Below are 27,097 nucleotides of genomic sequence, written 5' to 3'. Positions count from 1 at the left end.
TTGGTCCAAGCTGAAATACAAATAAACAACCCTGATCCTTGCTTTCACAGTTTACAACAGTAATTGACATCAGCAGATCATGTCGACTATGAAATCATCTTTAATTCTTAGAGTGAAGATTAACCTGATAGCAAAAAGTTCAAAGTGCTCTGTACTTGTGTCTCGGCCAAAGGTCATTTGAGAGATGGGAACCACCACTCCATCTTTGATCATTTTGTTCATAGCTGGACTGGCCATTGGCCCACCGGGCATTTGCCCAGTGGGCAGATGGTGATTTTTTGTTTTTATAGGCCAATGGGTTTTGTTTGGTTTTTTTCCCCCCCTTTTTTTTTTTCCCATAACGGTAAAAACACTGAAAGGTGGTGGAATGGCCAGATGCTGGGAGACGTGTAAAAATAACTCAATTGTTTGGTGGTGGCGATTGCGGAGCTCCCACAGATTCAGTAACATTAGCAAGTGGTGGAGGCCAGCAGATGCAACACGCTGGCAGGTCGATGACGGAAAGGCAGGAGGAGCAGAGACCCGAGGCGGTGAACTGAACTTCAGGGGCCCGTTCTTCGTACGTCGCTCACTACATCCAAGATCAAATGACACATCCAAGACCAAACCATCGCGCTAACCGTGAGCTCACTAATCTGGTTCCCCGAACACACCTGCTGTTGACGATTAGTACAGCTGGACGCAGTAATGTGACATCACTGGGTGTCGTAAAAGGGGCTACGCATCGATAGTAGAAACATTGATCGGCAACCCTCTGATTGGTCGGCGAAAATGTCGACGGAGCGCGCTCGGCTTGGTATTTTTCGGCAGCAGAGCAAGAACTCTTGAGTGAGGGATTTCAGGAGTTTCAGAGTTTAATCAGAATGCAAGGGAACACTGCAAAGGCTGCAAAAGCAAGGAGCGAGGGCTGGCAGAAAGTTGCTGACAAATTAAACTCGTAAGTGATTTAATAATAACAATAATAATGGAGTGGATTGATATAGCGCTTTTCAAGGCACCCAAAGCGCTTTACAATGCCACTATTCAGTCACTCTCACATTCACACACTGGTGGAGGCAGCTACAGTTGTAGCCACAGCTGCCCTGGGGCAGACTGACAGAAGCCAGGCTGCCATATCGCGCCATCGGCCCCTCTGGCCAACACCAGTAGGCGGTAGGGTAGATTTATTATATTACACTATATTATCCAATATTATATTACATTATATTATAATATGTTATATTATATCCCCTTTCACATTAGAGCCACAACAGGACCCACTAGAACATGGGAACAGGTAAAAGTGAAACATAAGAATATTCTACAGAATGGTAAGATTTATCACTTATATTGCTTTTCGTCTCTTGGAAAGAGACCCTGGAATAATCTGTTTGTTTATAACAGCAACCAAGAAAAGGGCAGAGCAAAAAAAAGACAGGTGGTGGTCCTGCACCCCCTCGTCAACAAGTTGGTTAAGTAAATAATACCCTCACGGGAAAATCGATATCTCTCTATGAGCACACTGTCGCGCTGAGCTAAAGGATCCTGTCTGTCCCGCAATATACGCTGAATTCTGAAAACTCTCCTTATCAATCTTGCACCTTCCGCAATGGGTGGCTCGCGTATACGGACAGGACATGGCTGCGACAGGCTTCCCAAATCCACCTTCGCTTTTATAGCCGTGGTCTCTCATCTTGATTACACAAAGTAATTTGCAATTACTACTCTGAAATATGAATTACATCTGTAATAATCACATACATGTAATAGAATGTTAATAGTACATTTCCCTTTTTTAGGAAATGACCTGTATGTATCTGTGTGAAATCAATAAATGGATCAGTGCTGCATTATCTTCAGTTACATTGATAATATTTATTTATGGTGAAACAGTGGTGGAATATCGCTGTTGCTTTCGTATAAATGAAGCGGACATACCTGCGTGGCTGCGATCTAATCCTGTTTACATAAAGTAAACCTGCTCCCGAGCAGGTTTACGCTTACGGCTCTGTTGCTATGACAGCAAGTCCCGGATGAGCTTCGGGGAACCGAACGATCCAAGATCAGGCGAAATTGTCAACAATCAAATCCAGCTAACCTACTTAGCGAGGTACGAAGAACGGGCCCCAGGTAAGAAGTTATGACCTGCAGTCTATCTGGGTCAGATATAAATCAAGTTTAGGTGGAGTTTATTTTCCTTATGCTGACTTTTTACAGTCAGTTACAATAACTCGTACTGCGTACTAGCTAGCATGACAGAGTTTCTATACAGTTGGGCGGGTGCTATGATGTTAATGATGTTGAACTTGTTTTATCTTATTTTATTTATAAGGTTAGTTATTAGAGTTTCCAACCGTCCCATAAAAAACGGAATCGTCTGGCATTCAGAGAAAATATTGCGCGTTTGGTATTGAGGTGAAAAGGAACAGTTTGTCCCTGACTTCAGCTACAATAAAAAAGACAAAGCTGGAGTTATTCTGTGTCTTTGCTGGACAGCTGACTCTTCTTTCATTCTCCCCCTCCCTCTCCTGTTTCTACTTCAATCATGAAACTGATCAATGATCAGCTGATCGGCTTTTCTCTCTTGTTTATCGCCCACTTTGCGCCAGAACGGGGAAACCGGCGGATGACGCGCTAAACAGCAGCACGTTTAAGCTTGATCAGCTGCTGTTAGAATTTATTTAATATTAATTTCTAGGATCAGCTGATGTTTGTTGGAGCCATGGCTGTAAAAGCTGGTGGTCATGATATTGGTTTGGTTATCTGGTGAGAGGGAAACATGAAGATGAAATCAGGAGATGTCCTTACTGAATCATCAGAGCTGAACAGATGATGGAGAAACAGGTTTACCTTTTAGGTGACATGAATGAGTTTAAGGGAAGTTATGAACCGTTTCTGAGAGACAAATAACACCAGGATCCTTTTCTTAGTAGCTGACAGCTGGTAACTGTGCAGGGGCGGGTCTAGCAAAGTTTTGCCAGGGGGCCAGGTAGGGGATTAACAGGGAAAGGGGGGCACAAAGAAATACTTTTCTTTTTTCCTCATTTAAAATGTCTCGCTTTTAACAAATAATTATCTGAATCTTACAACAAACGTTTTCATCTGATGTAAAATGTATAGAAATCCATTATTGTACATAGTAATTTTTTTTTAGGGTCCCATCATAATTTCTTCAGAAGTAGCTAAGTACTGTATATGATGCCAGTATTTTCCCACACTTTCTAGATACTGTACCAGTACTGTGTGTAAAATGCCATCAAATAGTCACTTTTTAAAGGTTGCCATGTTAGAAAAAATATTTTGCCCTGCCATGCTGTTTATTGATGTGGCAAATGAATGCTTTATGAAAATATATCTAAATCTGTCATCAGTAATCAGTAATGATCATGTCTCACCTCTAGTCTTCTCTGTCTTAATTTCAGGTTTTCACCATGTGTTGTAGATAGTTCAGGAGGTTAACTCGACCAAGCAGTCTACTTTCGGGTACTGTTTAGAATACCAGAATAGGGAGGATGGTGTAGGTTTAAGTTTATTAGACTGATACATATATACCAACAAGACAGTGTACATCACTGTCACAACAACGTTTGTTTTCATTCAAAAGGATTTATGGTTTTTCCTATAATTCCTGGTGGGCCGGTCCCTAGTCAAAATGCCCGGGCCGACATTTTGTCCCAGTCCAGCCCTGATTTTGTTAGAATGATAGTCTCCATCAAAGTGCATCATGTCAGCTTAAATTTCATTTATTATTAAGGTCAATAGTTTCAGATGGTGATGCCACAGTGTGGCGGTTTACACATCTTCCCAACAAGCAAAGGGTTGAAGCAGGAAGGGTACCTGGCATACAAATGTCCTCTGAGCAGGGATGTTAAAAATTTTCAGATGATAGATTAATGGTCATTTCACGCCTGACATGCCAACAAGTATTTTTTTTAGATGACTTTGTGGCTTAATCACAAACTATGGCAACTAAGTGGATGACAAATGTAGATAGTGCTTTCCCTAAAACTTTGATCAGTAATAAAAAAATAAATTTAAAAAAAAAAAGGTCATACTAAATGCTAATCTAATGATCCAAATTTACAACCCATAGAACAATTGTGCAGTGTTTCATGGTGGACTGGAGAGGTTAAAGGTGAAAGCAGATTAGAAAAAAGAAATCACTTTGGAGAAAAACAGGCAAGAAACTAGAGAAATAGAGGGAGAAGGGAGGTGATTGATGGGCGAGAGGTAGATTAGCTGCAGAATTAACCAGTTAACAATCAAGTCACACACTCTAACTGCAACTTAGATCTAGTGGGCAGACCTTCAAACAAAGTGTGTTTAATGTGCATCTTTCATGCCTATATGTTCCTGCATGTTTTCTGTAGTGTGCCCATAGTATCCACTCCATTTGTGTGTGTGTGTGTGTGTGTGTGTGTGTGTGTGTGTGTGTGTGTGTGTGTGTGTGTGTGTGTGTGTGTGTGTTAGTTAGTGAGAAGACTAATCGTATGTTGTGGTGAGAGTACAGAGGGGCGTTCAAAGGCACACAGTCATTCTCCCAGGGGGAAAGAATGCTGTGGAATTTGTTTGCAGAAACAGAAAAACAAAAACAAGACAGAAAATGCACAAATTTGTTAGAAAGGAAGGAGGAAAAAAAAAAAAAATAACACCGAGAACTAAAAGTAGAGAGCATAGAAGTCGCTGCCACATCCAGAAGCTCTGTAAGTAGGTGCCGAAGCGAGTCGCACACCACAAAAAGGTAGAAAGTTAAAGACCAGCAGAGTTACGCCCCATTGTAATGTGATGCTAAATTAAACAGGGCCACTCACAGCTCTTCTGTTAAAACATGCCAGAAAAAGTCAGTGGCATCCGTTTTACAGCTTACTGCTATATCCAAAGAACTGTGTCTAACAGTGAGACGCACACAGCTGGGTCTCAGTGACATAAACGCAGGTAAAATAATAACAAGTCAGAAGGCGTTTATCTGTCTGCATTTGGGCTTACTTCTGCTGATGTGTGCTAGAGGGTTTATTTTAATAGCAGTGACTTCTCAGACTTAATCTTTCCTTTTTCTCTCCAGTGTCACATCACATTACACAATCCATCCATTCCCCACACACACACACACACACACACACACACACACACACACACACACACACACACACACACACACACACACACACACACACGATTGTAGCGCCCAGTCTTGCCTTTGCTACAGCAAAGCTAAATTATAGTTATGTACTGTGGATGTGGTTGTTCAAATGACTACAGGGGTGCTAAAGAATGACAAATTGAAGAAAGCAGTGACACGTTTTATTTACTTAGCCCTGAATTTGACATCTAATGTTCTTTGACTAATCAGCAAAGAGGACTGTGCTTGCATAACGCCTGTTCTTTGAGGGGAGCACATCTGAGAGACTGCATCAATATACTTTAAACCTGTGAAGTCTGACAAGTGTGTGAACAGCATGAAATATACCAAAAGGGCTGACACACGAAAACTCTTACAAAATGTCCATCTTTCACAATATTTAAATAGGATATTAGTCAGCCTTTACTCTAAAGCCAGCAGAAGCTACTGCACCACCACCATCACCAACAACAGTCGCCTCAAGGTGTTAGAATTGTATGGTATAGATTGGGTTCTTGTTCTAATCAAACTATCAGGTGCGCCCCTATGAGCAAGCACTTGGTGACAAGTAGGGAGGAAAAACTCCGTTAACAAGAAGAAACCTCCAGAAGAATCAGGCTCAGGGAGGGGCAGCTATTTACCACGATAGACGATAGAGCGACAGGGGAGTAAACTATGGAGGAGGACACCCACCCCAACCGGCCATGGCAGATGACCACCACTCCCTGAGCCTTGTTTCTTGTTTCTTCATGGGGTTTTTTCCTCCCCACTGTCACTAAGTGTGTGTCATGGGGTGTTCAAATGATTGTTGGGGTTTTCTCTGTATTATTGTAGGGTCTTTACTTTATAATATAAAGCGCATTGAGCAACTGTTGTTGGTGTTACTAAAACTGACTTGAACAAATAACATGCACATCATGAGTGAAAAAAGGAAACAATAGCAAAATTTTAAGAAAATAAAATAATAACAAAATCTTACAGGAATTTAACACTTTCAAATTTAGACATCAGAATAAACCTCCTACTTGCATTTATCCCAGCTCATAATGGTTTTTATTGTCATTACTATTATAGTGATGATGACACTCTTCATTTACTTTATGGAATTTTCCATCATTAACACACACATTTCCTATACCAGATGCAATTGTTGCATCTGGTTGATGCATTGTTATAATGTTCTAATATGTGATGTTATAATGATCTGTTGTACATCTGTTGCCAAGCTTTTATTGTGGTGGCTGTTGGATTATTTTATTCGCCTGTTTCTGTTTGTTTTGTAATTTAAAAATAAAACACATAAATACAACAAAACAAAAAACAAATACTGATAGTTGCAGACAAAGGGCAACAAACTGTAAGACATGAAAAATATATATAAATTATAACCTACTGGCCTTGTCCTCTTTAACATGTTTGTATTCCATTATTGCAGATTTAATTTGTTTTAAATCATCAGCCAATCAGCATATAATGTGCCATGTCTAGTTAAAAAACTAATTAAAAACTCATTACACTGTGTAAAGCTATCAAACGAAAAAAAAATCCAAATTAAAAGCCAGAAACATTATCGCTAAATTAAATTAATTAAATTTTCTCTTCAATTTGTGCACAAAGAAGAGCCTGTTCTCCATGCATGTATGTAGCTTGTTGCTGGTTCTCCATGCATGTAATAAAGTGTTGAGCAACCCCTCATTTCTTTACACTTTGCAAGGAAAATGAGAAACTTGTCCAGTGATTTACTGAGACATACAAACGAACACAGAAATACAGTGTACAAAGCAAAAAATACAGTTTATACAATTATCACTCTCCAAGTAGTTTTTAGGAATAGTTCTCAAGGCTTCTTGAAGGACATTCATAGCCAACGTCCTTTGGATGTTGGCTGTTTAGTAAAAGTCCATCTTGTAAATGATTAATCAATAATAAAAATAAGAATAAAGTAATAAAGTTACTTATCAAAACCGATATTAAAAAGGGCTTGCCAACAACACATAACACTAAAAGGCAATCAACAGGCAGAGATGAAAAGATTTAACAACTCAAGGACAATTTTTTTAATTTAAAAACACAGTGAGTGCACTTCAAAAACAAAATACAATGTGACTATGGATAAGCACAAACTCATTTCCGTGTGTCCACTAATTAATAAATCAACTAATTTTACTTTAGGAAACATTTCTAGGAAACATTTCTAGGAAATATTTCTAGGAAAGCAAAACGCCAGAAAAATATGCTGGACACACAAAGTAGTGATGAAATACAAAAACAAACATAATACATAAAGTCGATTAACTCTTAACATTATAAATAATAATTAGTGACGTTCTGGGCTGATTGCAACACTGATGTTAAACAATCTGGCACCGTGTGAGACAAAAAAAAAAAAAAAAAAATCTTCATTTGATAAAAAAAACAAAACAAACAAAACTGTTTGAACACAGTCTTCCACACTCCTGACATTTCAAGAAGCTCAACTTCACTGGAGAAACTAACAGCAGTTTAAATGATCTAGATAACAATCCTTATCAACGCCTCCACAGTTAATGTACTTTTTTTTTTTACTCCTAAATGCAAAATTAAAAGTGAAAGTCTGCAATTCAATCTTATCTTGTTTGTTTGATTTAAAATGTACTGAGGAAGTGTACAGAGGAAAATCTGTGCCAAAGCAGAAGTTGACTCTTCACAGGGATACTGTTAGCTACATCATTTGTTCAGAGACACAGTGCAGTAGCAAGGATTTGTTTGAAGGAAAGGGTTTGGTCAATATCAAAAAAAAAAAAAAAAAAAAAAAAAAAAACCACACACAACACTTTAGTATCCAATGTTCAAAGGTCGAACAGCCGGCACACAGTAAAACTTTGAAAGAAACCCTCACATCAGCACCATATTATCAACAAGAACAGGCAAGTTACGCTCAGTCCCAAACAATCCAGGAACAGATAGAGAAACATGAGACAAGAGCGTCTGCGACCGGGAATGGTAGGGGGACAAAGAGAAAGAAAATAAAGACGGGGACAGCCATGCGGAAAGTGAGAACAAACCCAGGCCCTCAAACACCTGAGACAGGACAGCAAAGTGGCTCATTTGCATAAAATTAAATCTACTGTGTTCTGATTGGATACGCAGAGCTGCACCCTGTTAGCAACAGTTTGCCTCTGCACAGCAACGGGATGAACAGCACGAGGTATAAAGAGTCATGGATGGTACAAATAAACAGGTGGGCTGTGCACGAGTGCCGATGTGTTAATGTGTCCACGTCACACCTCCCTGCATGCCGTTGTCTAAAGAGCTGCATGTGAGCAAAAGGCCAAGTGCCTATTAGTGAGACGGTGTGTGTGCTAAGAGTTCTGTATAGCCTGCTGATAACCAACATTTGGTGCAACAAAGCACCTTCCATCGTCCCTTCCAATCTGTCAGCACAGGGACCGCTGTGTCTCTGCTGCCAAGAGCAGCGTTGATCAACTTCATTGGGGGCTAAACACCGCCAAGCGTCTGTTTAATTACACTCGATCTAACGGCAATTAGACATCAGGCAGCTGAGGGGGAAGAGTTACTGCAATTCTAGGCTTATGAACTGATCTTGTACAGTATGCAGATTTCACAAGCAACAAACACACAGGAGTGTTGTGTTTGTGTGTGTGGCAGCCACACAGTTACCTTGCAGTTGGTTTATTTTAAAGTGCACTAAAACGCAGGGCTATTAGAAGCACATTAGAAATAGGATAGGCTTATCAGAAACATAGGAGACGGAAACTTTTTTAGAATCAATACTAACCATAAAGCAGCTGAGCTTGGTTTGATTCATGTTGAACAGTAAATTCCTTAAAGCAAACCTTCAGAAACACTGTCATGTCCAGGCTCTGCTGATGCATGATTTACAATTTAATAAAGCCCTTATTTATCTTAAAATGGTCCTTTGTGAAAGCCCTCAGGTTAGCCTCTGTCTTGAATGGGTTGTTTTAGCTTTTCAAGGCCCCACTTCTAAGCCCGCTCTGTTCTGATTGGGCAGCTTTTGAAAGATGCCACAGGCTACAGAAAAAACGCAAACAGATCAGCAATAGATTCAAAGAGGCTGTGATTTAGAACTTCTTAAGGCTGTTGTCAGGCACAAGACAAGTAGGAAAAGAAAGAAAGAAAATAACAAACAACAACAACAACAACATGATCTTACGGGCCTTCTTTTCTGTGCTTTCCATCTCTTTCAGCTCCTTCAGTAGATGCCAAACTTCATTGTGCACAGATCATGAATGGCACCAACTTTGATGATCCCCTGGCTTTTCCTCCTTTGTCACATATATTAGCAAATACCTACAAGTAGGGCTGTGCGATATGACCAAAATCGCATATCCCCATATAAGAATTCTATTGTCCCGATAACGATACAAATCACAAAAATGTAACATTTTCTGTAAATTCTGTGAATCTCGGGCAGCTCGTCTTGTGGGAAGTGTTTCCAGCTGCGCGTCATGTAGCTGGAGTCGAGTGTTTTAACCGATGCATTTTCATGCACCACGAAACAAACGATAGCGTAAAATGAAACTATAGACGTTTTTATATCGTCATCCGATATATATCGTTATATCGAACAGCCCTACCTACAAGACTACTGACAGTCCCATGAGCTTCAGATGTACTCTGTGTTTAGCGGTAATGCTACAACCCGTTACTTTACCAGTTCCACTGGGAATACTTTTTACAGGAATAAGTATAATTTCTACATTTCTCTTTCTTTAAAACTCTAAAATTTATATAAATTGAACACTTTAAGAACTAAAGCTGTAAATGGAAAGCAGAACTTAAAAAAACAAAACAAAAAACAAAAACCCAGCTGTGTGAGATGAACCCATATGAAATTCTTGAGGATCAATATTCAACAATACTCCCGGACTCATCAATACAGTTCCTCTTTTCCTCCGGCCTGGACAAAGATTGTTAAACATGTCCCAAACCATCTCAACCTTGAACTGTCCCTCTGATGTACTTATTTCTAATCCTGCCAATTCTGGTCACACCAAATGAAAATATTATCTTCACTTCTGCTACCTCCAGTTTGGCTTCCTGTCTTTTTTGCCCCCAGTACCACCAACTGCTGCATATCCTTTCCAGCTTACTCTTTATGACCCGCATGTTTAATTTGGATAGATTTTATGTCAGATGCTCTTCCTGACGCAATCCTCACCATTTGTCTGGGCTTTGGATCAGCACCGGGAGTATACTGGCTTGTGGCGCCCTGTCACTGGGTTGTCATTCAAAGAAGGTAAAGGGCTTCAAAAAAAACCAAAAACACCAAAAAGAACAAATACTATTTTGACCATTTAAAACTTTGTGTGTTCCAAGTCAACACTGATGACTATAAATAACCCTAACTGAAAGACTGATAATGAGTTTAGGTGCAGCATTTAGATGAAGCACTTTCAAAAGCCAAAAATCTAACACTAGGCACTGGGGTAGTTAGGCCAAACAAGGTGAAGAAGTCTGGGATCTTTTTCATTACACAGAGTTGATACATCAACAAGAATTCCTTTATCAAAAAGGTGTTTGAAGTAAAAGCAGCTCCAGGCATGGAAAATCTCCCAGAAAACAAACAAACAGTCACACATAGTACTGATAGTGGACTGAACATCCGTTGATGTGTCAACGCTTTAAAAAAAAAAAAAAAAAAAAAAAAATCCAGCTAGGTCACTTTGAGGTGACTGAGTGCCATGATCCGATACCAAAGTCAGACTCCCCATTTGCTTGAACCCACCAAATTCAGACCGTGTCCGCCTAGTTCATGGTGATTCCTGGATAGCTCAGAGAAAAATTTCTAGAACTCACTCAAAGGTGCACAGTTAACAGTTGTGTAGGGGTTAGGCTGGAGTCCCAAATAAATCAATAACATTTCCAGCATATAAACTATCTAACCAATAATAAATCACAATGCACTTTGATATTTGCCCCTTAGATAACTAGTAATTTCCTTAGAGTTGATAAATACCCATTACATACCCATTATCTTGCCATCACCAGTGTGTGAATGTGTGTGTGAATGGGTGGATGACTGGATGTGTAAAGCGCTTTGGGGTCCTTAGGGACTAGTAAAGCGCTATACAAATACAGGCCAGTTACTATTTTTACCATTATAAATTGCTTGACAAAAAAAAAAAAAAAAACAAAAAAAAACACCCAACTACAATTTCTTATTTTATTTTTTTGTATTAAACATGGTTGTGGAATGTTACAATTAATTCTCATCTTCTAGATTTTTGTTTTAAACTAACATTGCATTTTATAAATAAACAGATTACACAGTTATTTACATCTAACAATGTTTCACCATTGTTAGAGGTAAATAAGGTCATTGAGGTTCAACCTCAATTACACTTTAAAGGAAAACAACTTGTGCAATGAAAGTTGTGCACGACATTTGATTTAATCATTTATATTGGTTTTCCTATGAGAAACACTATTGCAAAAGCAAACAGAAGACTCATGGGACTGGTAATGTTTAACTTGAAATCCTTAATTTACCAGTGTTGTCATCATGTTTTCCTGTTGTGTTTTGACTTCAGTTCCTGAACATGTGAGATAATGTTTCGAGGACACAAAGGTTTAGCCAGCATAACAGACTCCTGTAGTGATTGTTTAAATGTAGGGTTGTTGTTCACCTATCACCTGTGTAGTGGATGGGCCACATGAAACAGTTCTTTCCTTACTAATAATCCGTAAGATCTATTGCTGGGTTTTCTGATTTTTTTATTTTTATTTTTTTTTTAAGTTTATAGTTGTATGTACTTAAAAATTAAATTTTTTTGTGACTTAACCTCCAAGTACCTCATGCTTAAACAAGTGAATGCACTGGAGCGTGCCTCTCTGAAGTTAACATAATGCTACAGACTGTCTAGGGAAAACAGTGCTTGGACACTGCAGCACAATCAAAATTATTGCAGCTGTGTGAGATGAACTTGTTATCTTATCTCCTTTGAAATTGTTGTTTTTTAGATGGGGACAAGGTCTGCAACCACTCGCAGTCAGTTCAAAGTGATTTCAGTGGATCAAGAAGGAAATAAAATAGCAATAAGTTGGACTGTCAGTCTGCAGTCATTGGTGATAACTGCTAAACTAGTGAAAATCACAAATCAGAGTCTAGCCAGAACCTCACAAATTTGAAAAAGAAATTCAAAATGATATAGGTACTTGGCAAACACACTATCCAGAACAGAGCCAGCTGGAAACCAACTGGATCAAGTCCCCCAGTTGCAAAAGGCATGTAGATGAATTGCACTCATCAGTGCAGATTGCCAACACATTGCAGTCAATCTTTCTGCATTTATAAATTAGACAGCAATTATTTGCAACCTTAGGCCAATCTGACTCATCTGAGTTGGACCGCTATTGTTTGACGACAGATCTCTCAAAAGACCACCTTGTGGTTAAAAGTGATTGCCCAGAGGTTGAGGTTTTTGCACAGGGCAACCAGCTGGTCACCACAACTACTTTTAAATGCAATAACCAGACAACCACCAATTTTTCCTACTCACAAGAAGTCTGCTGTCCTATTTTTATTTCAATTTCACTGACCCATTACCGGGATGACTGAGAACCTTCACAGACACACTGACCCATTACCATTTTCTTTTTTTTTTTTTTTCAAAAAACAAAGAGTCTGCAGATGTTTAAGGTAAAGCAAAAAAAGTGTTTCCTGAAAAACACAGTAAAACGTTTCTCATATGACATCTTATACACTGGACTATGTTAGATTAATTTAGCAAAGTGATGAGACACTAAAGGTTTAAAGGGTAAAAATTACCAGAATTCAAACATAAGTTCAGACTGAAGGAGTTAATCTAGAGACGGGTAGTTATGATGTGAACTTATCACATGCATTCCTTTCTACTTTGATTAGGAAGTCTTCACAAACTGAGAACGTGTGAAACAGATATCTGTGGAGACACTCATATAAACAGAAATGCTTACATTTTTTTCCCCTTGAAAAGCATAAGTGCTGATATGGGTGTAAACAGTAAACACTGGTTCTTTGGATGCAATCTGATGTTATAGGTAGAGCAGGGCGATATGACCACAAATATTTATCACGATATACATTTGAAAATTTGCGATAACGATATAACTGACAATATAGTTGACACTAGACAAAATACTTTACAACTCCACAACTTTATTAGTGAAAAAAAAAAAAAAAAAACAACATCTATGTATTTTCACTTAAACAAGCAGCTGTTTTTTTATGTGCATTAAAGTTATATAAAAATGTAACAGTGCAAATTACTTGCTGACAGTTTAACCAAAAGGTATTTCCAGTGGAAATTGGCCGACATATCCTCAGCATAACCATGCATAATATCCACAAAACTTAAAAAGAGGTCACACACACACACACACACACACACACACACACCTATGTTGAAGCACAGTATCACTCCGCGAGGCTCCTGCCTACGATAGCCGTAATGCTCCGACAATGTGCTCCGTGTACGACATAAAATCATTTCGAGGTCAGTAAACACAACCAGAATTCAAACATAAGGCACACGGGATTATAAGGGGCACTGTCGATTTTCAGAAAAATTAAAGGATTGATTTTAAGTGTGCCGTATTTTCCAAAAAAAAAACACTGTAATAACAACGGCCCCGCTAGCATGCTCTACCAAAAATAGTGCTTTGTTGAGTATCTGATGGACAAAAGCTAAACCAGTTCCACATCACTGAAGTTGCAGCATTTTTACAAACCAATTCTGGTTCATCCGTTTCATTCAACGATCCCCTTTCGCCCTTCTCATTCTCCGCCACTGCTTATGAAAACAAAAGGCACTGCGCATGCGCGTTTTACCCATATTCTATCGCGATATTTCATTTTCTTATTGTTGCCCAACATTATACCGGTATCACTGTGAACGGTATGATATGGCCCAGCCCTAGTTATAGGTCAAGAAAGTAAAAATTAGTTTTTACTGTGACATCATCACATTTTATTTCTTCCTTCTTTTAAGATAAGTAGTTTAATTACCCTTTACCACAATCTACTATATGTATGTACCCCATTTACTTTTGTTGCGTTCCAGTTGACTTGGATATTTTGTGAGCAAGGCCCATCATTCTGCTTTTGTGACTGACAGCGTTTTCAGACAGAATTTAACAGTCAAAGTAAGGAAACATTTAGCCATCTGCTACAATTCCTAAAATGATCAATATTACAACAGTTTAAAAAAAAAAAATGAATAGACAATATCAGTTCAACTTGAAAACAACCAGCCTTCAAACCAGTTACAGCTGCATTTCAATCACAACTCCAAGTAAATGATTTGGCAGACTTTTATAGTGGATGCCCTTTCTGAGACAACCTCCCAAAAAGATTTCCCTTGTCCCAGTCTAAAAGTCAGGGATCTTTCACTTGTTGGGCACATGTGTAAACCAATATCCAACACCAAAATAGTACATTAAAGTACTAAAGAAGTGAATTCCTTCAGTGGGCTGGTTTCAGTCATTATGCAAATGTATGTTTATAAGAATGAGGAAACCTACAGTCAGCTGAGACTGAAGAAGTCACTTGGATGAGCGACGAAACGTTTCTCCCACAAAACGCTATGTCCAGATGAACAGAATCAAGTTTTGGAGATTTACTTTCCTGGATGATTGAGAATGCATCAAGAAGCTAAACTAAATATTTCTACTACTGTTGAACAGTAGATTTTTTTGCCACAACTTGCACTGCGCAGTCTAAAGCACAGCATCACACACCGATCTGTTGTGCTCCACATCATGATTGTCATCTTTCTTCCGGCTGTGCACTCCCACTGTCCTTTATTACCACTTTATCGCCATTAAGTGCATTATCAGGTTACACCAAGTGACTGACAAAATCCATCCATCCATTTCCTATTATCCATTTCAGGGTTGCGGGGGGCTGTAGCCCAGCTGTCTTAGGGCGAGATGCGGGATACACCCTGGACAGGTCACCAGTCTGACGCAGTGACTGACAAAATTGTACAGTTAATTTAAACATGATGAATTCCTCTCTTTTTTACCTGCACAGGTTTTAAAACATAACTAATTTTTAACAACAAGCGCTCCAGCAGAGCAAACCTCTACCAAGACAGCTCAGTAAAAATTAGATGCAGGTAGCATAACAGAGGTTTACTTTGATTACACGAACATGTTGTAGGAGTTGATCATGGATAATAGGTATTGATTTGGACATGAATAACTTGAGCTTATTATATAATATTACACTACAGTATATTTCTCACTAAGTAGGCAGCTCATTCTCTCTCTTGACAATACTTTCTTTGAGGATATAACACATCTTGGGGTCATCTTGAAAGAAAGACAAATGTGAAATGTAAAAGTGAGATCACTGAGTTCACGTGGACACAAAACAACATTGTGATATTTAGAATCCCCATAGATCATTCCCTATATGCCCATATGTCGTCAGTACAAACAATAGCAGTCAGAAATATAGTTTTAAATAGTTCTATATAGCATTATTCCTTTTACCTCTCCTTCAGGGTCAACAGCTTGATCTGAAGGTCAAAAGCCAAATGTTTCAAATAATATTTACATTTTTTTTTATACTGTACACACTATATGGTGACAATACTTATCCTTAGTCAGGTACTTGAACCACCTCAACTGGCTCCTTTCAATGTGGAGGAGCAGCGGCTCTACTCTGAGCCCCTCCCAGATGGCTGAACTATCTCAACCCATCTCTAAGGGAGAGGCCAGCCACCCTTTGGAGGAAGCTCATTTCTGCCGCTTGTATCTGCGATCTCGTTCTTTCGGTCACTACCCACAGCTTGTGACCATAGGTGAGGGTAGGGACGTAGATCGACCGGTAAATTGACAGCTTCGCTTTTACACTCAGCTCCCTCTTCACCACAACAGACCAGTACAGCACAGCATCCGCATCCACAGCAATCCGTCTGTCGATCTCCCGCTGCCTTCTCCCATCTCTTGTGAACAAGACCCCAATAAACCCTAGCTCTGCAAGCCTGCACACACACAGACACTATTACAGGCCAACACAGTTAAAAGGTATGTAGTGCAGCACCATAGCAAAATTCAAGGTTTCCTAATTGCTTTTGGCTAGAGAACTGTTCCTGTCATCTTATTACAGCCAGTTTCATACCACTCTTTGCAGTCAAGTGAATGTGCTTTGTGTTTTATATTTGTTATCCATTCTTTTTTCTTTTTTTAAATTGACATCACCTCGTTGAGAGTTTCTAATCAGCTCTGCTGAATCTCCCGTATTTGCCTAAGATCTGTTTTTGATCTCTTCTCTGATCCATATTTGTTAAGGACTCAAGAGGAGTAAGAAAGAAAAAGGTGTGGCACTAATCACGAGACACGCCTCAACACTAAAAACTGCCTCATCCTTTTAATCTAATGGCCTATCGAGCTTAACCTTTCCCTCCCGCCATCTCTGGGTGATTAATAATCAACACAACCCGGCCTGTGTGATCAATGTATCTTAGAACAAAGCGTAAGTCGCACAAACACATCCCAGCTTTTGTTTTACCTAAAAAGGCCCAGCCTCCATTTGTCCCGGCCTGTGAAGTGATTGCCAAATGCACCGTTACTATGTGTGGTTTCATCATTAACAGGTTTAAGAATTTTGCTTTTCTGAAACCATCCTCAAGAACCCTCACACCAAGAGGCAAATCCATCACAACTGTTTGTGAAAGAGTAAATACAGGTGGACACATCAGTTTATGAAAGAGAAAAGAAACTAAATGCTTGATCTCTTGTGACAGAAAGAAAACTTGTTAGAGGCTTTTGAAGCTTATCTGCAGTTAGAGCCAGCTTAGGTTATGCAAACAGCCCTTTCTGCACACAGTCAAAAGCAGGGGGTCAAGTAGCTCTTGACCAGTCTGCAAAAAGAAAAAAGAAGAAGAAGAAAAAAAACTTCACCCACAAGGCATAATGAAGCAGAGAGAGATCCAGTGAAGGGAAATTTCCACTATGAATGTTGGGAAGCAAGCTTCAAACAAAAAATTACTACAGTGAGGCGACAGACGCAAGGTTACAAATGATTCTGTGTCACAGCAAGACAAATGGACACAACCCACAGAGCCACCCCACTAACACAGGGAAATATGGACTCGCAAATTATGAAGTCTCCATACTTTTTTAGCTGACACTTTCACTTCCTCATCGTTTTCAAAAAAGCCTTCGGTCAGTATAATAATGGAAGCACATTCCCAATCAGAAGACCTGCTGTCACAAAATACGCCTGCCCGTAACTTCCCTTCCAATGAAACAGTCTGACTGAAATAAGGTTCCAGCATTGCCTTTGTGTCATCCTGCATCACCATAGACGAGCGCAATCAGTGACCATCTTTAACTCTGTATTTGCATGTTGTCCTATCACTCATATCTGAATTACTGAACATGCACGCCCAACAACCACACTGATACGGGTTCTGGAATAGCTGGTCGTAAGCCTCCACACATACCATGTCACACTGCAATAGCAAGCCATCAAAGCCAGTGAGTGAGATAAAAGGGCAAAGGTGGTGATCAGCTGGCTGTCCACAATGTTAGGACTCTAACGTCTAACAATGTCACACCTTTATACACTACACAATTTACTCAGTCACTTAGTGGGGAAAGTTGCCCATTCAGTGGTGCCAATTCCACATTAAGAGATGCTGAAAACTTTCTTCAACACTAGAATATCAGGGTGAGAAGCAGCGTCTTCCAGTCAGACTTTACCAGAATCAGTACAGGAGTGTACCCGTCAAACATTTTAAAATAGGTCACGCTCCAATATGAACATCTTTGACACTCTACAGAAAATGTATCTTTAAAGTTTCCTGCTTTATATTAGTTTGTAGTCAATCCATCTCTGGACTCTTAGCCAGCGCTACCCTTAGCTTTCATAGCCTCTAAGCCAAGCCTCTGCTGATTTCATTATTTTCATCTAATAGTAAAAATACATGATCCAATGCGTAGACGTCTCATTGGTATGTGGACAGTGTCTTTTTTTGGACTAAAAAAAATAAATTAAAAAAAAAAAAGGGGAACGTTTTGATAAAAGCAGTGTTATTGGGAACATTTTTCTTTAGAAGAAGAAGAACTGTTTTTCATCTGTTTTTTCTGGCCCCTGATTGTTCTTTGAAGACTTCGCAATCTTGAAAAGCAGAAAAGTAGTAAATAGACAACATATCTGATAGCGTAGGGTTAAGGTTAGAAATATTTAAGTCTCAGGGGGTTCTTTTTTTTTTTTAAATGAATAAATAACATACGTGTTAGCATCTTGCAATTATCATAATGCAACATGATGGAATCTCTTGTTGTCACCAACTCCCTTTAAAACTCTAATTTAAACTCCAGATTGCAACAGAGACACTTTCCATTATGTCCTTTGTTCAGGGTTATTTTTGGAATCTTTATAGCTGCAGGAGATATTACAACACTTTCCGTAACTTTATTAGCATTCCTCGTGACGAGTAATCCAACTGTTTTAGCGCCTCCAAGAAGCTCGCGTGTCGTGTGCACTCCGTGTTTGGCACCAGTGTGATCGTTCTGTTAATTATTACGTGTTCACACAGTTTTGCAAATAAATTGGAGCAACGCCGACAAACAGGATTTCACTTTATTGCTTATGATAGCGGTCGCCACGGAAAATGTCATAAATATCAGCCTGTGACATCTGATAGGCTACTCACACCACTGTACAAGACCTATTAAAACCTTACGTTTGAGCTAAAAAAAAAAAAAAATTAAAAAAAGCCTAACCCTTAAACTGCTATCAAACAGTTTTGTTACAACTTCTTGGAAGAAGAAGTCTTTAACATTTGCTCAGTTATTTATTCTCTTGCTCATTTCAAAAATGATTTGCTAATGTTAACCTTGCAATTGACAGTTATGAAGGTCAAAAATATTACTTCTTGACTGAAGGTGTCATTTGCTGATAATTCGTGCAACAAAAGATGTGCGTATGCTTACGTAACTTTATACACTAGATTCACACCATGTACCATTCAAACACGCGCAAATGTAACTTTATGTTCTTGAAGAAACAGCCGAAAATCAGCTACACGCACAAACTGACGTGTTAGTCTGATGTTAGCCGACAATATGTTGAGGCTGCTTTTCTGCCAGTGTTTCTGTACAGCCAGCCTTTCAGCCTTCCTAACAGCCAAACTACACTGGCCTCTTTGAGCATCCACTGCCCACAACAAAACCCACACAACCACCACGACTGCCAATATTGCACAAAGACACCATGTTACTACAACCCACGGCGAGGGGATGGGGGCAGAGAGAGAACTCATTTATGATAAAAGAGGTTATTCGCACACTGGAGCTATTTTTATTTGATTCCATTTCACAATTTTTGTTCCTGTAACAATCTTCTATATGCTGTGAAGTAAGCCGAGATTAACAAAGTGTAACCGAGGACAAGGGATGAGTAAACGGGGCAAAGAAATAATTGATCATTTATTTATTACATAAGTTAAACATACAAATTCCCAGTCGTTTCCAGACAGGACTTACAACACATCCTGCTGATATCCCAGCTGCACATGAGACTTACCACACAAACTGTGCGAAATAACACTACAACCCGTCACACCCCGCTTAGTGACACTGCAATCGTGGCACACACTGCAAACAATTCGGGTCTCAGCGCAGCTGGGCATCAGTGCTATGTATGGCCTGTGATCTGAGAGATAAAGGGAAGTGGCACAAACAATTAAAATAAAAAAAACAAAAGAGAGGTTAGTCCGCCCTTACAAAACTTACTCTCAATCAATAACCGCCTCTACGGCTGGACGGACTAACCAAAACAAAATTACAAATCAATCAAAAGAACAAAAAAAAGGACAGCAGAGACAGCACAGAATATTGATCAGTTTCCCTGCGCGCAGTCGATCTAGGGCTTGATCAATTCTTCTATTAAAATTCGTGGTCACACGACAGTATACCCACTCGCACCTGAGTGAATTAATTGCCTCTGGTTTTTTCCACAGAAGAGCGCTGACTTCACCCCACACACCCACTACCTTTTCACAGCTCTTCAGCCAATCACCTGGCAGAGAGCAACAAACTGCCAGGTGACACTTGTTACAAAAGGAAGTAGTCTGAACACGTTTTTTCTTCCTCCCTCTTTCTTTCCGAGAGCTGAAGGAACGGGCACGAGACCCTGCCAGGGTGACAGAGCGTCCAGTGCTGAATCAGCGGGTCGCAAGTTGTGTAATCTCACACACACACACACACACTAGCAGAGGCAGGGTGGACAGAGCAGAGTGTGTGTGTGTGTGTGTTTGTGCAAGGAAACTTCAAGAAAAAAGAAACAGAGGCCCAAACAAGTGTTACAGTTGTGGCTCCTCTTAATTTAAAGCCTCAGTGCCGCTGAATGGATCCAGTTGGCCTATAAGACGAGTCTCTTCAAACAGCCAATTCTTTAGGCTTGACCAAAGTTTTGTTTTTGTCAGGAAAAGTGCACACGCACACGCACACACGCGCACACACACGAGGGGGACTCTCAGCTTAAAGCCTGCCCTGTAACCATTCTGAGGGATGTGCTCAAATTTACCAATTAAAAGCCCTCACTTAGTCCTCTTATGGAGTGGGAACCTACAGGCCCTGATCTCTATTCATTTGAGGCCCTGTGGCATTAAAATGTGTGGGAGCCCCCTGCTGTTTAAATCAGGTCTAAACGCAGTCATCCAAAGCTGCATGAAGACTTTCTAGGACTTCTGACAACTGCTTGTGTAATGTGTAATAAAAAAAAAAAAAAAAAAAAAAAAAAAGCAAGATAAAGAAGATGGCCTACGATAACAATGGTGAGCCAGATGTGGGTGCTGCACGAGACACTTGCACAGCTGCCAGTTGCATCACAACCTGCTGTGTGCTGCACCCAAGCCGCTAACCAACGATGAATTGATCCATTGTCTGATGCTGGTGGTTGTATACACATCCAGTGCTCCTGACACTACCAGTAATCCCTATGACATGTGCATGTTTACCCAAACTATCTAACAGGCATTTAATTTATTCATCAAATGGCGCTTGCATTGTAGCAATTTAAATCTTGACAAAACGCTGTCCAGCAAGATTCATTTACTTATTGGCAGTCAGATATGCATTGCAAAATTTACATTTAGCTAATAAAGCATCTAATAGTACGGTTGCGTTCATCGGTTGGAAATGGATGCAGTACTGTTTGATGCAAACTGGTATAATTTGTATGCAGAATTAATAAACTCACTTACACATTAAAACTGCAATTAAGTAAGTAACCTTTTATATGGTATTATGACAATACAGACGACTCTTACGGCCAGATTGTTTTTTTAACAGTGGAGTTTGGCTGAACTCTTGCGTGGGTGTTATCGGCTGCTACCTATTGACAGAGCCAAATCCAGATGTTCGGACAAACACCTTTACTTCCAGAGCTACAGCGAAGCCGCAAGCCGGAGAAATTCAGTGTGTGGTGTTCACCAGTTTAGGAATTAGCTCATGTTAATTCACAAGAATACATGACTTGCAATTACGGAATTAAGGACACATTAGCCCGACACAGCAGGCTCCCGACACCGCAAACCTCGACCATTCACGTGAGAACACCCGGAGGTTGAACTTCGTTTAAAATGTGACAATTTATACTTAAAACTTGTGTTTTCTACCGCATACACACTCCACAAGAAATTTCCACAGTCACATAGGCACACCGTTGAATTCGGCACGTACATACTGCCCCACACTTCATTCATCTCTATTCCAGCTTTTGGCCACACTTGGCTCACACGTTGCTCTTTATCGTTGTCTCCAACAGTTTAACGAGCAAAAAGGGGCACACGGTGGCTTCTCCGCCAACCCAAGAGAAGTGGACGCACTGTCGAACAAGGGAACAAAGTTCAGAGTGGTGACAAGCGAAGACTTACAAGAGTTTGTTCATACTGCAGCGCCCGCTGATCTGACCCGTCTCCTGCCATGGTTCAGCTCGCGGTTTTCAGGTCGCCAAGTGAAAGGAAAAGCCGACAGCGCTATTGTGTTCTCACTGATTAAAGCATTAGATTTACTGTAGTTTCTGTTAAGGAGTTCACAAACGGAACTCCAAGTAAAGACTGTGAACTGGTTACAGTAAGTTCCTTCATTTTATAGCCTCAAGTTCTCAACAAGATAGAAGGCTGAGGCGGAGCTTTTGCTAGTTTAAGTGGGAGGTGTCAGTCAAGCCAGAAGGAACCTTTCGGTTGTTCATAGTTTTTCTTTTACCTTTAATCCTTTATTTTCTTTAGATAAAAATTAAAACCAAAACAAAACAGTCTAGTTTAGTATATATGCTTGTGTTGTTGTTGTTGTTGTGTATGTAATCAGGGAATTCATTAAAGGTTAAATAATATGAGTAATTAAAGCCTTCTGAGCTGGTCCAAGCTTCTTCAGGACCAAAAAACAAAGGACAATCAATCTAACCGTGTTCATAAGGAACGGTGCTGCAGTCATATGGTAGAGCTCCTAATGACTCCTCATCTCACAGCAAACATTTAGACTTATAACAGGAAATGCACAGGTTAAAGTGTGCCCCACTGTGTCTGAATGCACAATAACAGAGCCCTGGTACTGAACAAAATGTAACAATTTTTAATGTTAGAAATAGAAATGTCTGCATTTCGGTGGGGGGGACAAAGCTCTTTTGAGTTAAGCATTCAATTGTGCTCTGAAAAAATAACTCTGTGTAGGAATGCACAGTTTTATGCTCACAAATCACAATGGGCATTTTCAAAATTACTGAGGTTAAATCAGTGAATGACACAGGCAGCCTGAAACACAGTATGTGTGAAATGTTCTCTTTGGTGTCATATCTCTTTACTAAATAGTGAAATCTATATCTCATTGTAGCTATTTATTTCTGCATTAAGCTAGCTGCTACAAACACAATGCACCAGTGATAGGACAGGTGTTCTACAAGGAATACAATCTCTGAAATATCTCTGACACAGATGAATCCATCTTTTTTTTTCTTTCTTTTTTTAAGTATGATTAATGCAAGTTTTTCCCTGACATGACCCAATCTTTAAAGGTTGCTTAAACCCTGATGTATCGCATCGCAGAGATGTCAGCTAAAGTTAAAACATTGTCAGGCTGTATTCTCATGTAATATGAACTGGAATCACATCGAGTCCAGAATTTGTACCTAATTCGCGTTACTGTTTAGCCTTTAGTTACAAGACCAGAGATGATGCAGTTTAGAAGCATTAGGTTAGGTAGAAATCTTCTATTAGGAAGTAAATAATTTTAAAAGTACATAGAAGTATGTAATCCTGGTTGGGGTGGACAACTACACTTAATGTTTTTGGTAAAATGTTACAACCTTGTGGTGAAAGTTTCCATTTAATATTGGTTTCCATTTAAATGTATTTGATAAGGTAGCTGAAAACCTCTGAAGATTGAGTTTGAGTTGTTGCCTTCCAGCCGCCGTTTTAGAGTACCTGTGAGGAAGACTAAAAGACTCCAGGTCTCTTTTATCCCCACTGCATCTTGTCTCCTCAATGGCAAATAACTGTTCTTGGACTTTTTAATCACTATTATTGTCATTATTATTTTATAGTATTGTTCTGTTTATTTATATCCTGCTGCTAAACTAATTTCCCCTTGTGGGACAATAAAGAAATTGAATTGAATTGAATATTTACTACAGTATTTGAGGCTTTAGTGAAGTATTATACCAGCTGACCTGTCAATACTGACCACCAACAAGCTACACTGTGTGAACTTCACAGGTAGTCCAGGTAGTCCATCTAACTCACAGGTGTCAAACTCCAGGCCTCGAGGGCCGGTGTCCTGCAGATTTTAAATGTGTCCTTGATCCAACACAGCTGATTCAAATGGCTAAATGACCTCCTCAACATCTCTTGAAGTTCTCCAGAGGCCTGGTAATGAACTGATCATTTGATTCAGGTGTGTTGACCCAGTGTGAGCTCTAAAACCTGCAGGACACCGGCCCTTGAGGCCTGGAGTTTGACACCCCTGATAACTGATGCATTTCAATCTGTTTTAAGGGATGAAAGATATGACATTTTCACAAAGCTACACTGCCAGCGAGAGTAAAATTTGGAGCAGTTCATTAAAATCTCTAAGATTATGTAATCTAATCCTTTTTCCATTTTCTGATGCCAGGAGGAAGTGTAATTTTATTTTGCCATTGTTTTATACATAATATTTACAGACACAGCACGCTACTTTATTCAAATCTAATAACATTCTGTATATTTTCTTAGTATTTGTTACTTGCTAGCACAAATGCTAACATGCTAAAGTAGAAAACTAAAATGGTTCATATTATAAAAAAGAAAAATTCCAAATGTTGCAAACATCAATATGTTACCAGTGCAGACATGTTTGCATGCTAGGATGCTAGAACTATAAAGCTGCATCAACACAAGGATGACAATGAGGGATTCGCTCATCATGGATCACTTTGAAGGTGATGGTTATCTCTATTGGACATTCCAGCCTGTGGCTACCCAGTTAATTTGCTGGCAGGTTATCTGTGAGTCACCGGTATCGTGCTCTCTCATCAGCAGTCGCTTCAAATACTTGTCTCAAAGTTTATCTTGGGACCTGCCAAATTTACATCGCCTTCTGTGTAGATGTAACCAATAGCACCACACCATTGGATTACCATTTTGAACCCACCAAGCTAGCCAACTTTGAGGGTTCAAATTACAGTTGACTTTTTCTTTTTCTTTTTTAAAACAATAAAACCAATTTTCTACCCCAATTCATATTTATGTTTTATATTCCTTGGGGAGAGGAAACGTCTGTAACAGTTGTATGTTTTTGTTTGTTTGTTTTTTTAATGTGGGAGATGTAATGAATGCTTGGAGACAGAGCATTTGGCTTTGGAGTAGATTCAAACCCAGCAATCACCTGCTTACCCCAGTGAGCCCAGGATGTTTGATTTTGCCTTTTTAGCTGGTGTTACCATGTTAGGATAAGAAAGTTTCTCTCAACAGATGGCACTCTCAAGCTGCGAGCTCATAAAATCCCCAGTCTGTCTAAACCTATAAGACAGGTTGCTTTCACAGTACTGACTACTAAATATTTCCTTGTTATTGTTTTCTTTAGGTGGTGAATCAGCTGAAGCACTAGGTATTTGTTGTTTGCGCTGCACAAGGGAGTGATCCATTTCTGCCTTCATTAACCATCTTGCCATCAGTCAGGGGCTTTAGAAATTAGCGAATTTTGTTTAATTGTATGCTATACAGCAACTGAGACTTAAACCCAATAGGAAAATGTTTTTCCAGTGAATAAATCTAGTAAAAAGTAACCTAGTGGCTTTTGTCAAAGACTTCCATACAATGTGACTTATCTTTTGGCAAATTCAGGCACTTCTACTAGGTTTCATTTTGTAGCACCAGAAACTACATCCATTATTATTATACAGTTTATAGAAGAATGATCATGTTTGCATTGTAATTTTGAGGATGTTAGCATTGTGATACTGGCATTTACTGTTTTTCCTCTGAGGTACAGACTCACAGAGTTTTGAGTCTGGCTGTAGATGTTCAGTCTTGTTAAGTAAGACACAAAGACACAATATCCCATTCTGCTTATTGTTTTGGAATAAGATACTCTAACATAAAAGAATCACATCTGAAAGATTATGCCTTGAAATAAAAGATAGAAAGTTACTGATCTGAGCCAAAACCACAGACAATCAGATCAATGCAGAGAAAGCTCACTCTCACTCGGTATCACTTGAACAAACCTTTTCATGTGCAGAGGTTAACCATTCTAAAGATATTAACTGCTATCCAGTCGAACAAAGATAACTCTTCCTGAGGTCAATAATGTGTTAGATTTAATTTGTCTTCAGAAACCTGATACTGAGAAACTCAGGTGTTTGATGTTCTTTTGCAGTGATGTGAAACAAATACTAGGAACCTATTCATAGCTGTCAGCGGGGAGTCCAACCTGATATGAAACTCTACAAAAATACACACTTGAGCTCACTGCTGTTGGACAGAAGAGGTTAATCATTAGAATAGCACTGCTTTGTGTGAATCTTGTTTGAAAGCGACAACCTTTGTAGATTCAGCTCCTATCTTGTGGAGCTGCTGTTTTTAAGGTTACGCAAGGGTTCACATTCTTGAAACTCATGACTCACAATGGAAAATGGCTGGAGGTATGTGATAAGCAGAAACACCAGCTGATCAACAGCAGTCATCCATCTATTTTCTACCACTTATCCAGATCTGGGCAGTGATGGCACAAAACATTTATTGAGGGATCTATCTTCCCTACTACATCCTCCATCTCTCTCCGTCTCTGGCCTCTGCCTGGTTCACTTGTTGTATTTGAGAGCGTCCAGAATACTTTCACAAAGCCATGGTTGTATATAGAGATTGAAAAAGAAAATCAACCCCTTGTGCAGTTAAATCTGTAGTTGTCATCCAAGGTGCATGTTTGTTAGTAAGAGCTGAAAGGAGTCACAGGTCTAAAAATGGTGACAACTGAAAAACAAAACTGGAGCCTTTAAAAATGCACGCCACGCACCAAAACGGTGGCTATGTCCCTATTTTGTTATATTAATCTGTTTTGAGGAGGGTTGGCTAAACTGTCATGAAATGTGGACTCTGACACAGATGGGTGAAATTGAAAGGTATTGTACGTTTAATGATTGCTTTTTAGTCCAAAGGAACAACATCCAGCCGGAAAGAAGTCAATGAGGCAGAATAAACTGAAACAGGGATAATAGGCAAACTCAAAACAAGAACAACAACAAACAAAGGATAACAAAAATAAAAGTGAGAATGGAAACTCACAGCGAAATTCCAAAAACTCCAAACACTGGGTCAAAGACCTAGGACCATGACATAAATGATGAGGCAGCTAGTCTGAAATAATTCGCACATTGTTCTTAAGGAGACCACAAAGTTTATCACAGTTTATTTTGTCATTAAAAGTCTGCAAATTAAATATGTTACCCTCAAGAAGAGCAGTTTTTCTCTGATTACTATTATGCATCTTTCTCCAAATATT

General features: G+C 39.4%; 1 protein-coding gene across 5 annotated transcripts in view; it reads right to left on the bottom strand.

The window, feature by feature from the left end:
• The window catches only part of LOC147313991 (chloride channel protein 2-like), a 190,858-nt gene extending 168,649 nt beyond the window's left edge, over window positions 1-22,209 (bottom strand). For all 5 annotated transcript variants that reach the window (XM_086260743.1, XM_086260747.1, XM_086260744.1 and 2 more), the window contains exon 1: window positions 21,997-22,209. In XM_086260743.1, the coding sequence (XP_086116869.1) occupies window positions 21,997-22,047 (51 nt within the window). In that variant the 5' untranslated portion in view covers window positions 22,048-22,209. The remainder of the gene's footprint in view (window positions 1-21,996) is intronic.
• Window positions 22,210-27,097: the final 4,888 nt, after the last annotated feature.

This window comes from Aulonocara sp. 'chitande type north' Nkhata Bay, linkage group LG14 (genome assembly GCF_057382095.1).
Source record: "Aulonocara sp. 'chitande type north' Nkhata Bay isolate Kocher_YH1m ecotype deep benthic linkage group LG14, A_spYH_male_GT1.1, whole genome shotgun sequence".
NCBI lineage: Eukaryota > Metazoa > Chordata > Actinopteri > Cichliformes > Cichlidae > Aulonocara > Aulonocara sp. 'chitande type north' Nkhata Bay.
This window is presented reverse-complemented; position numbering and strand designations above follow the sequence as displayed.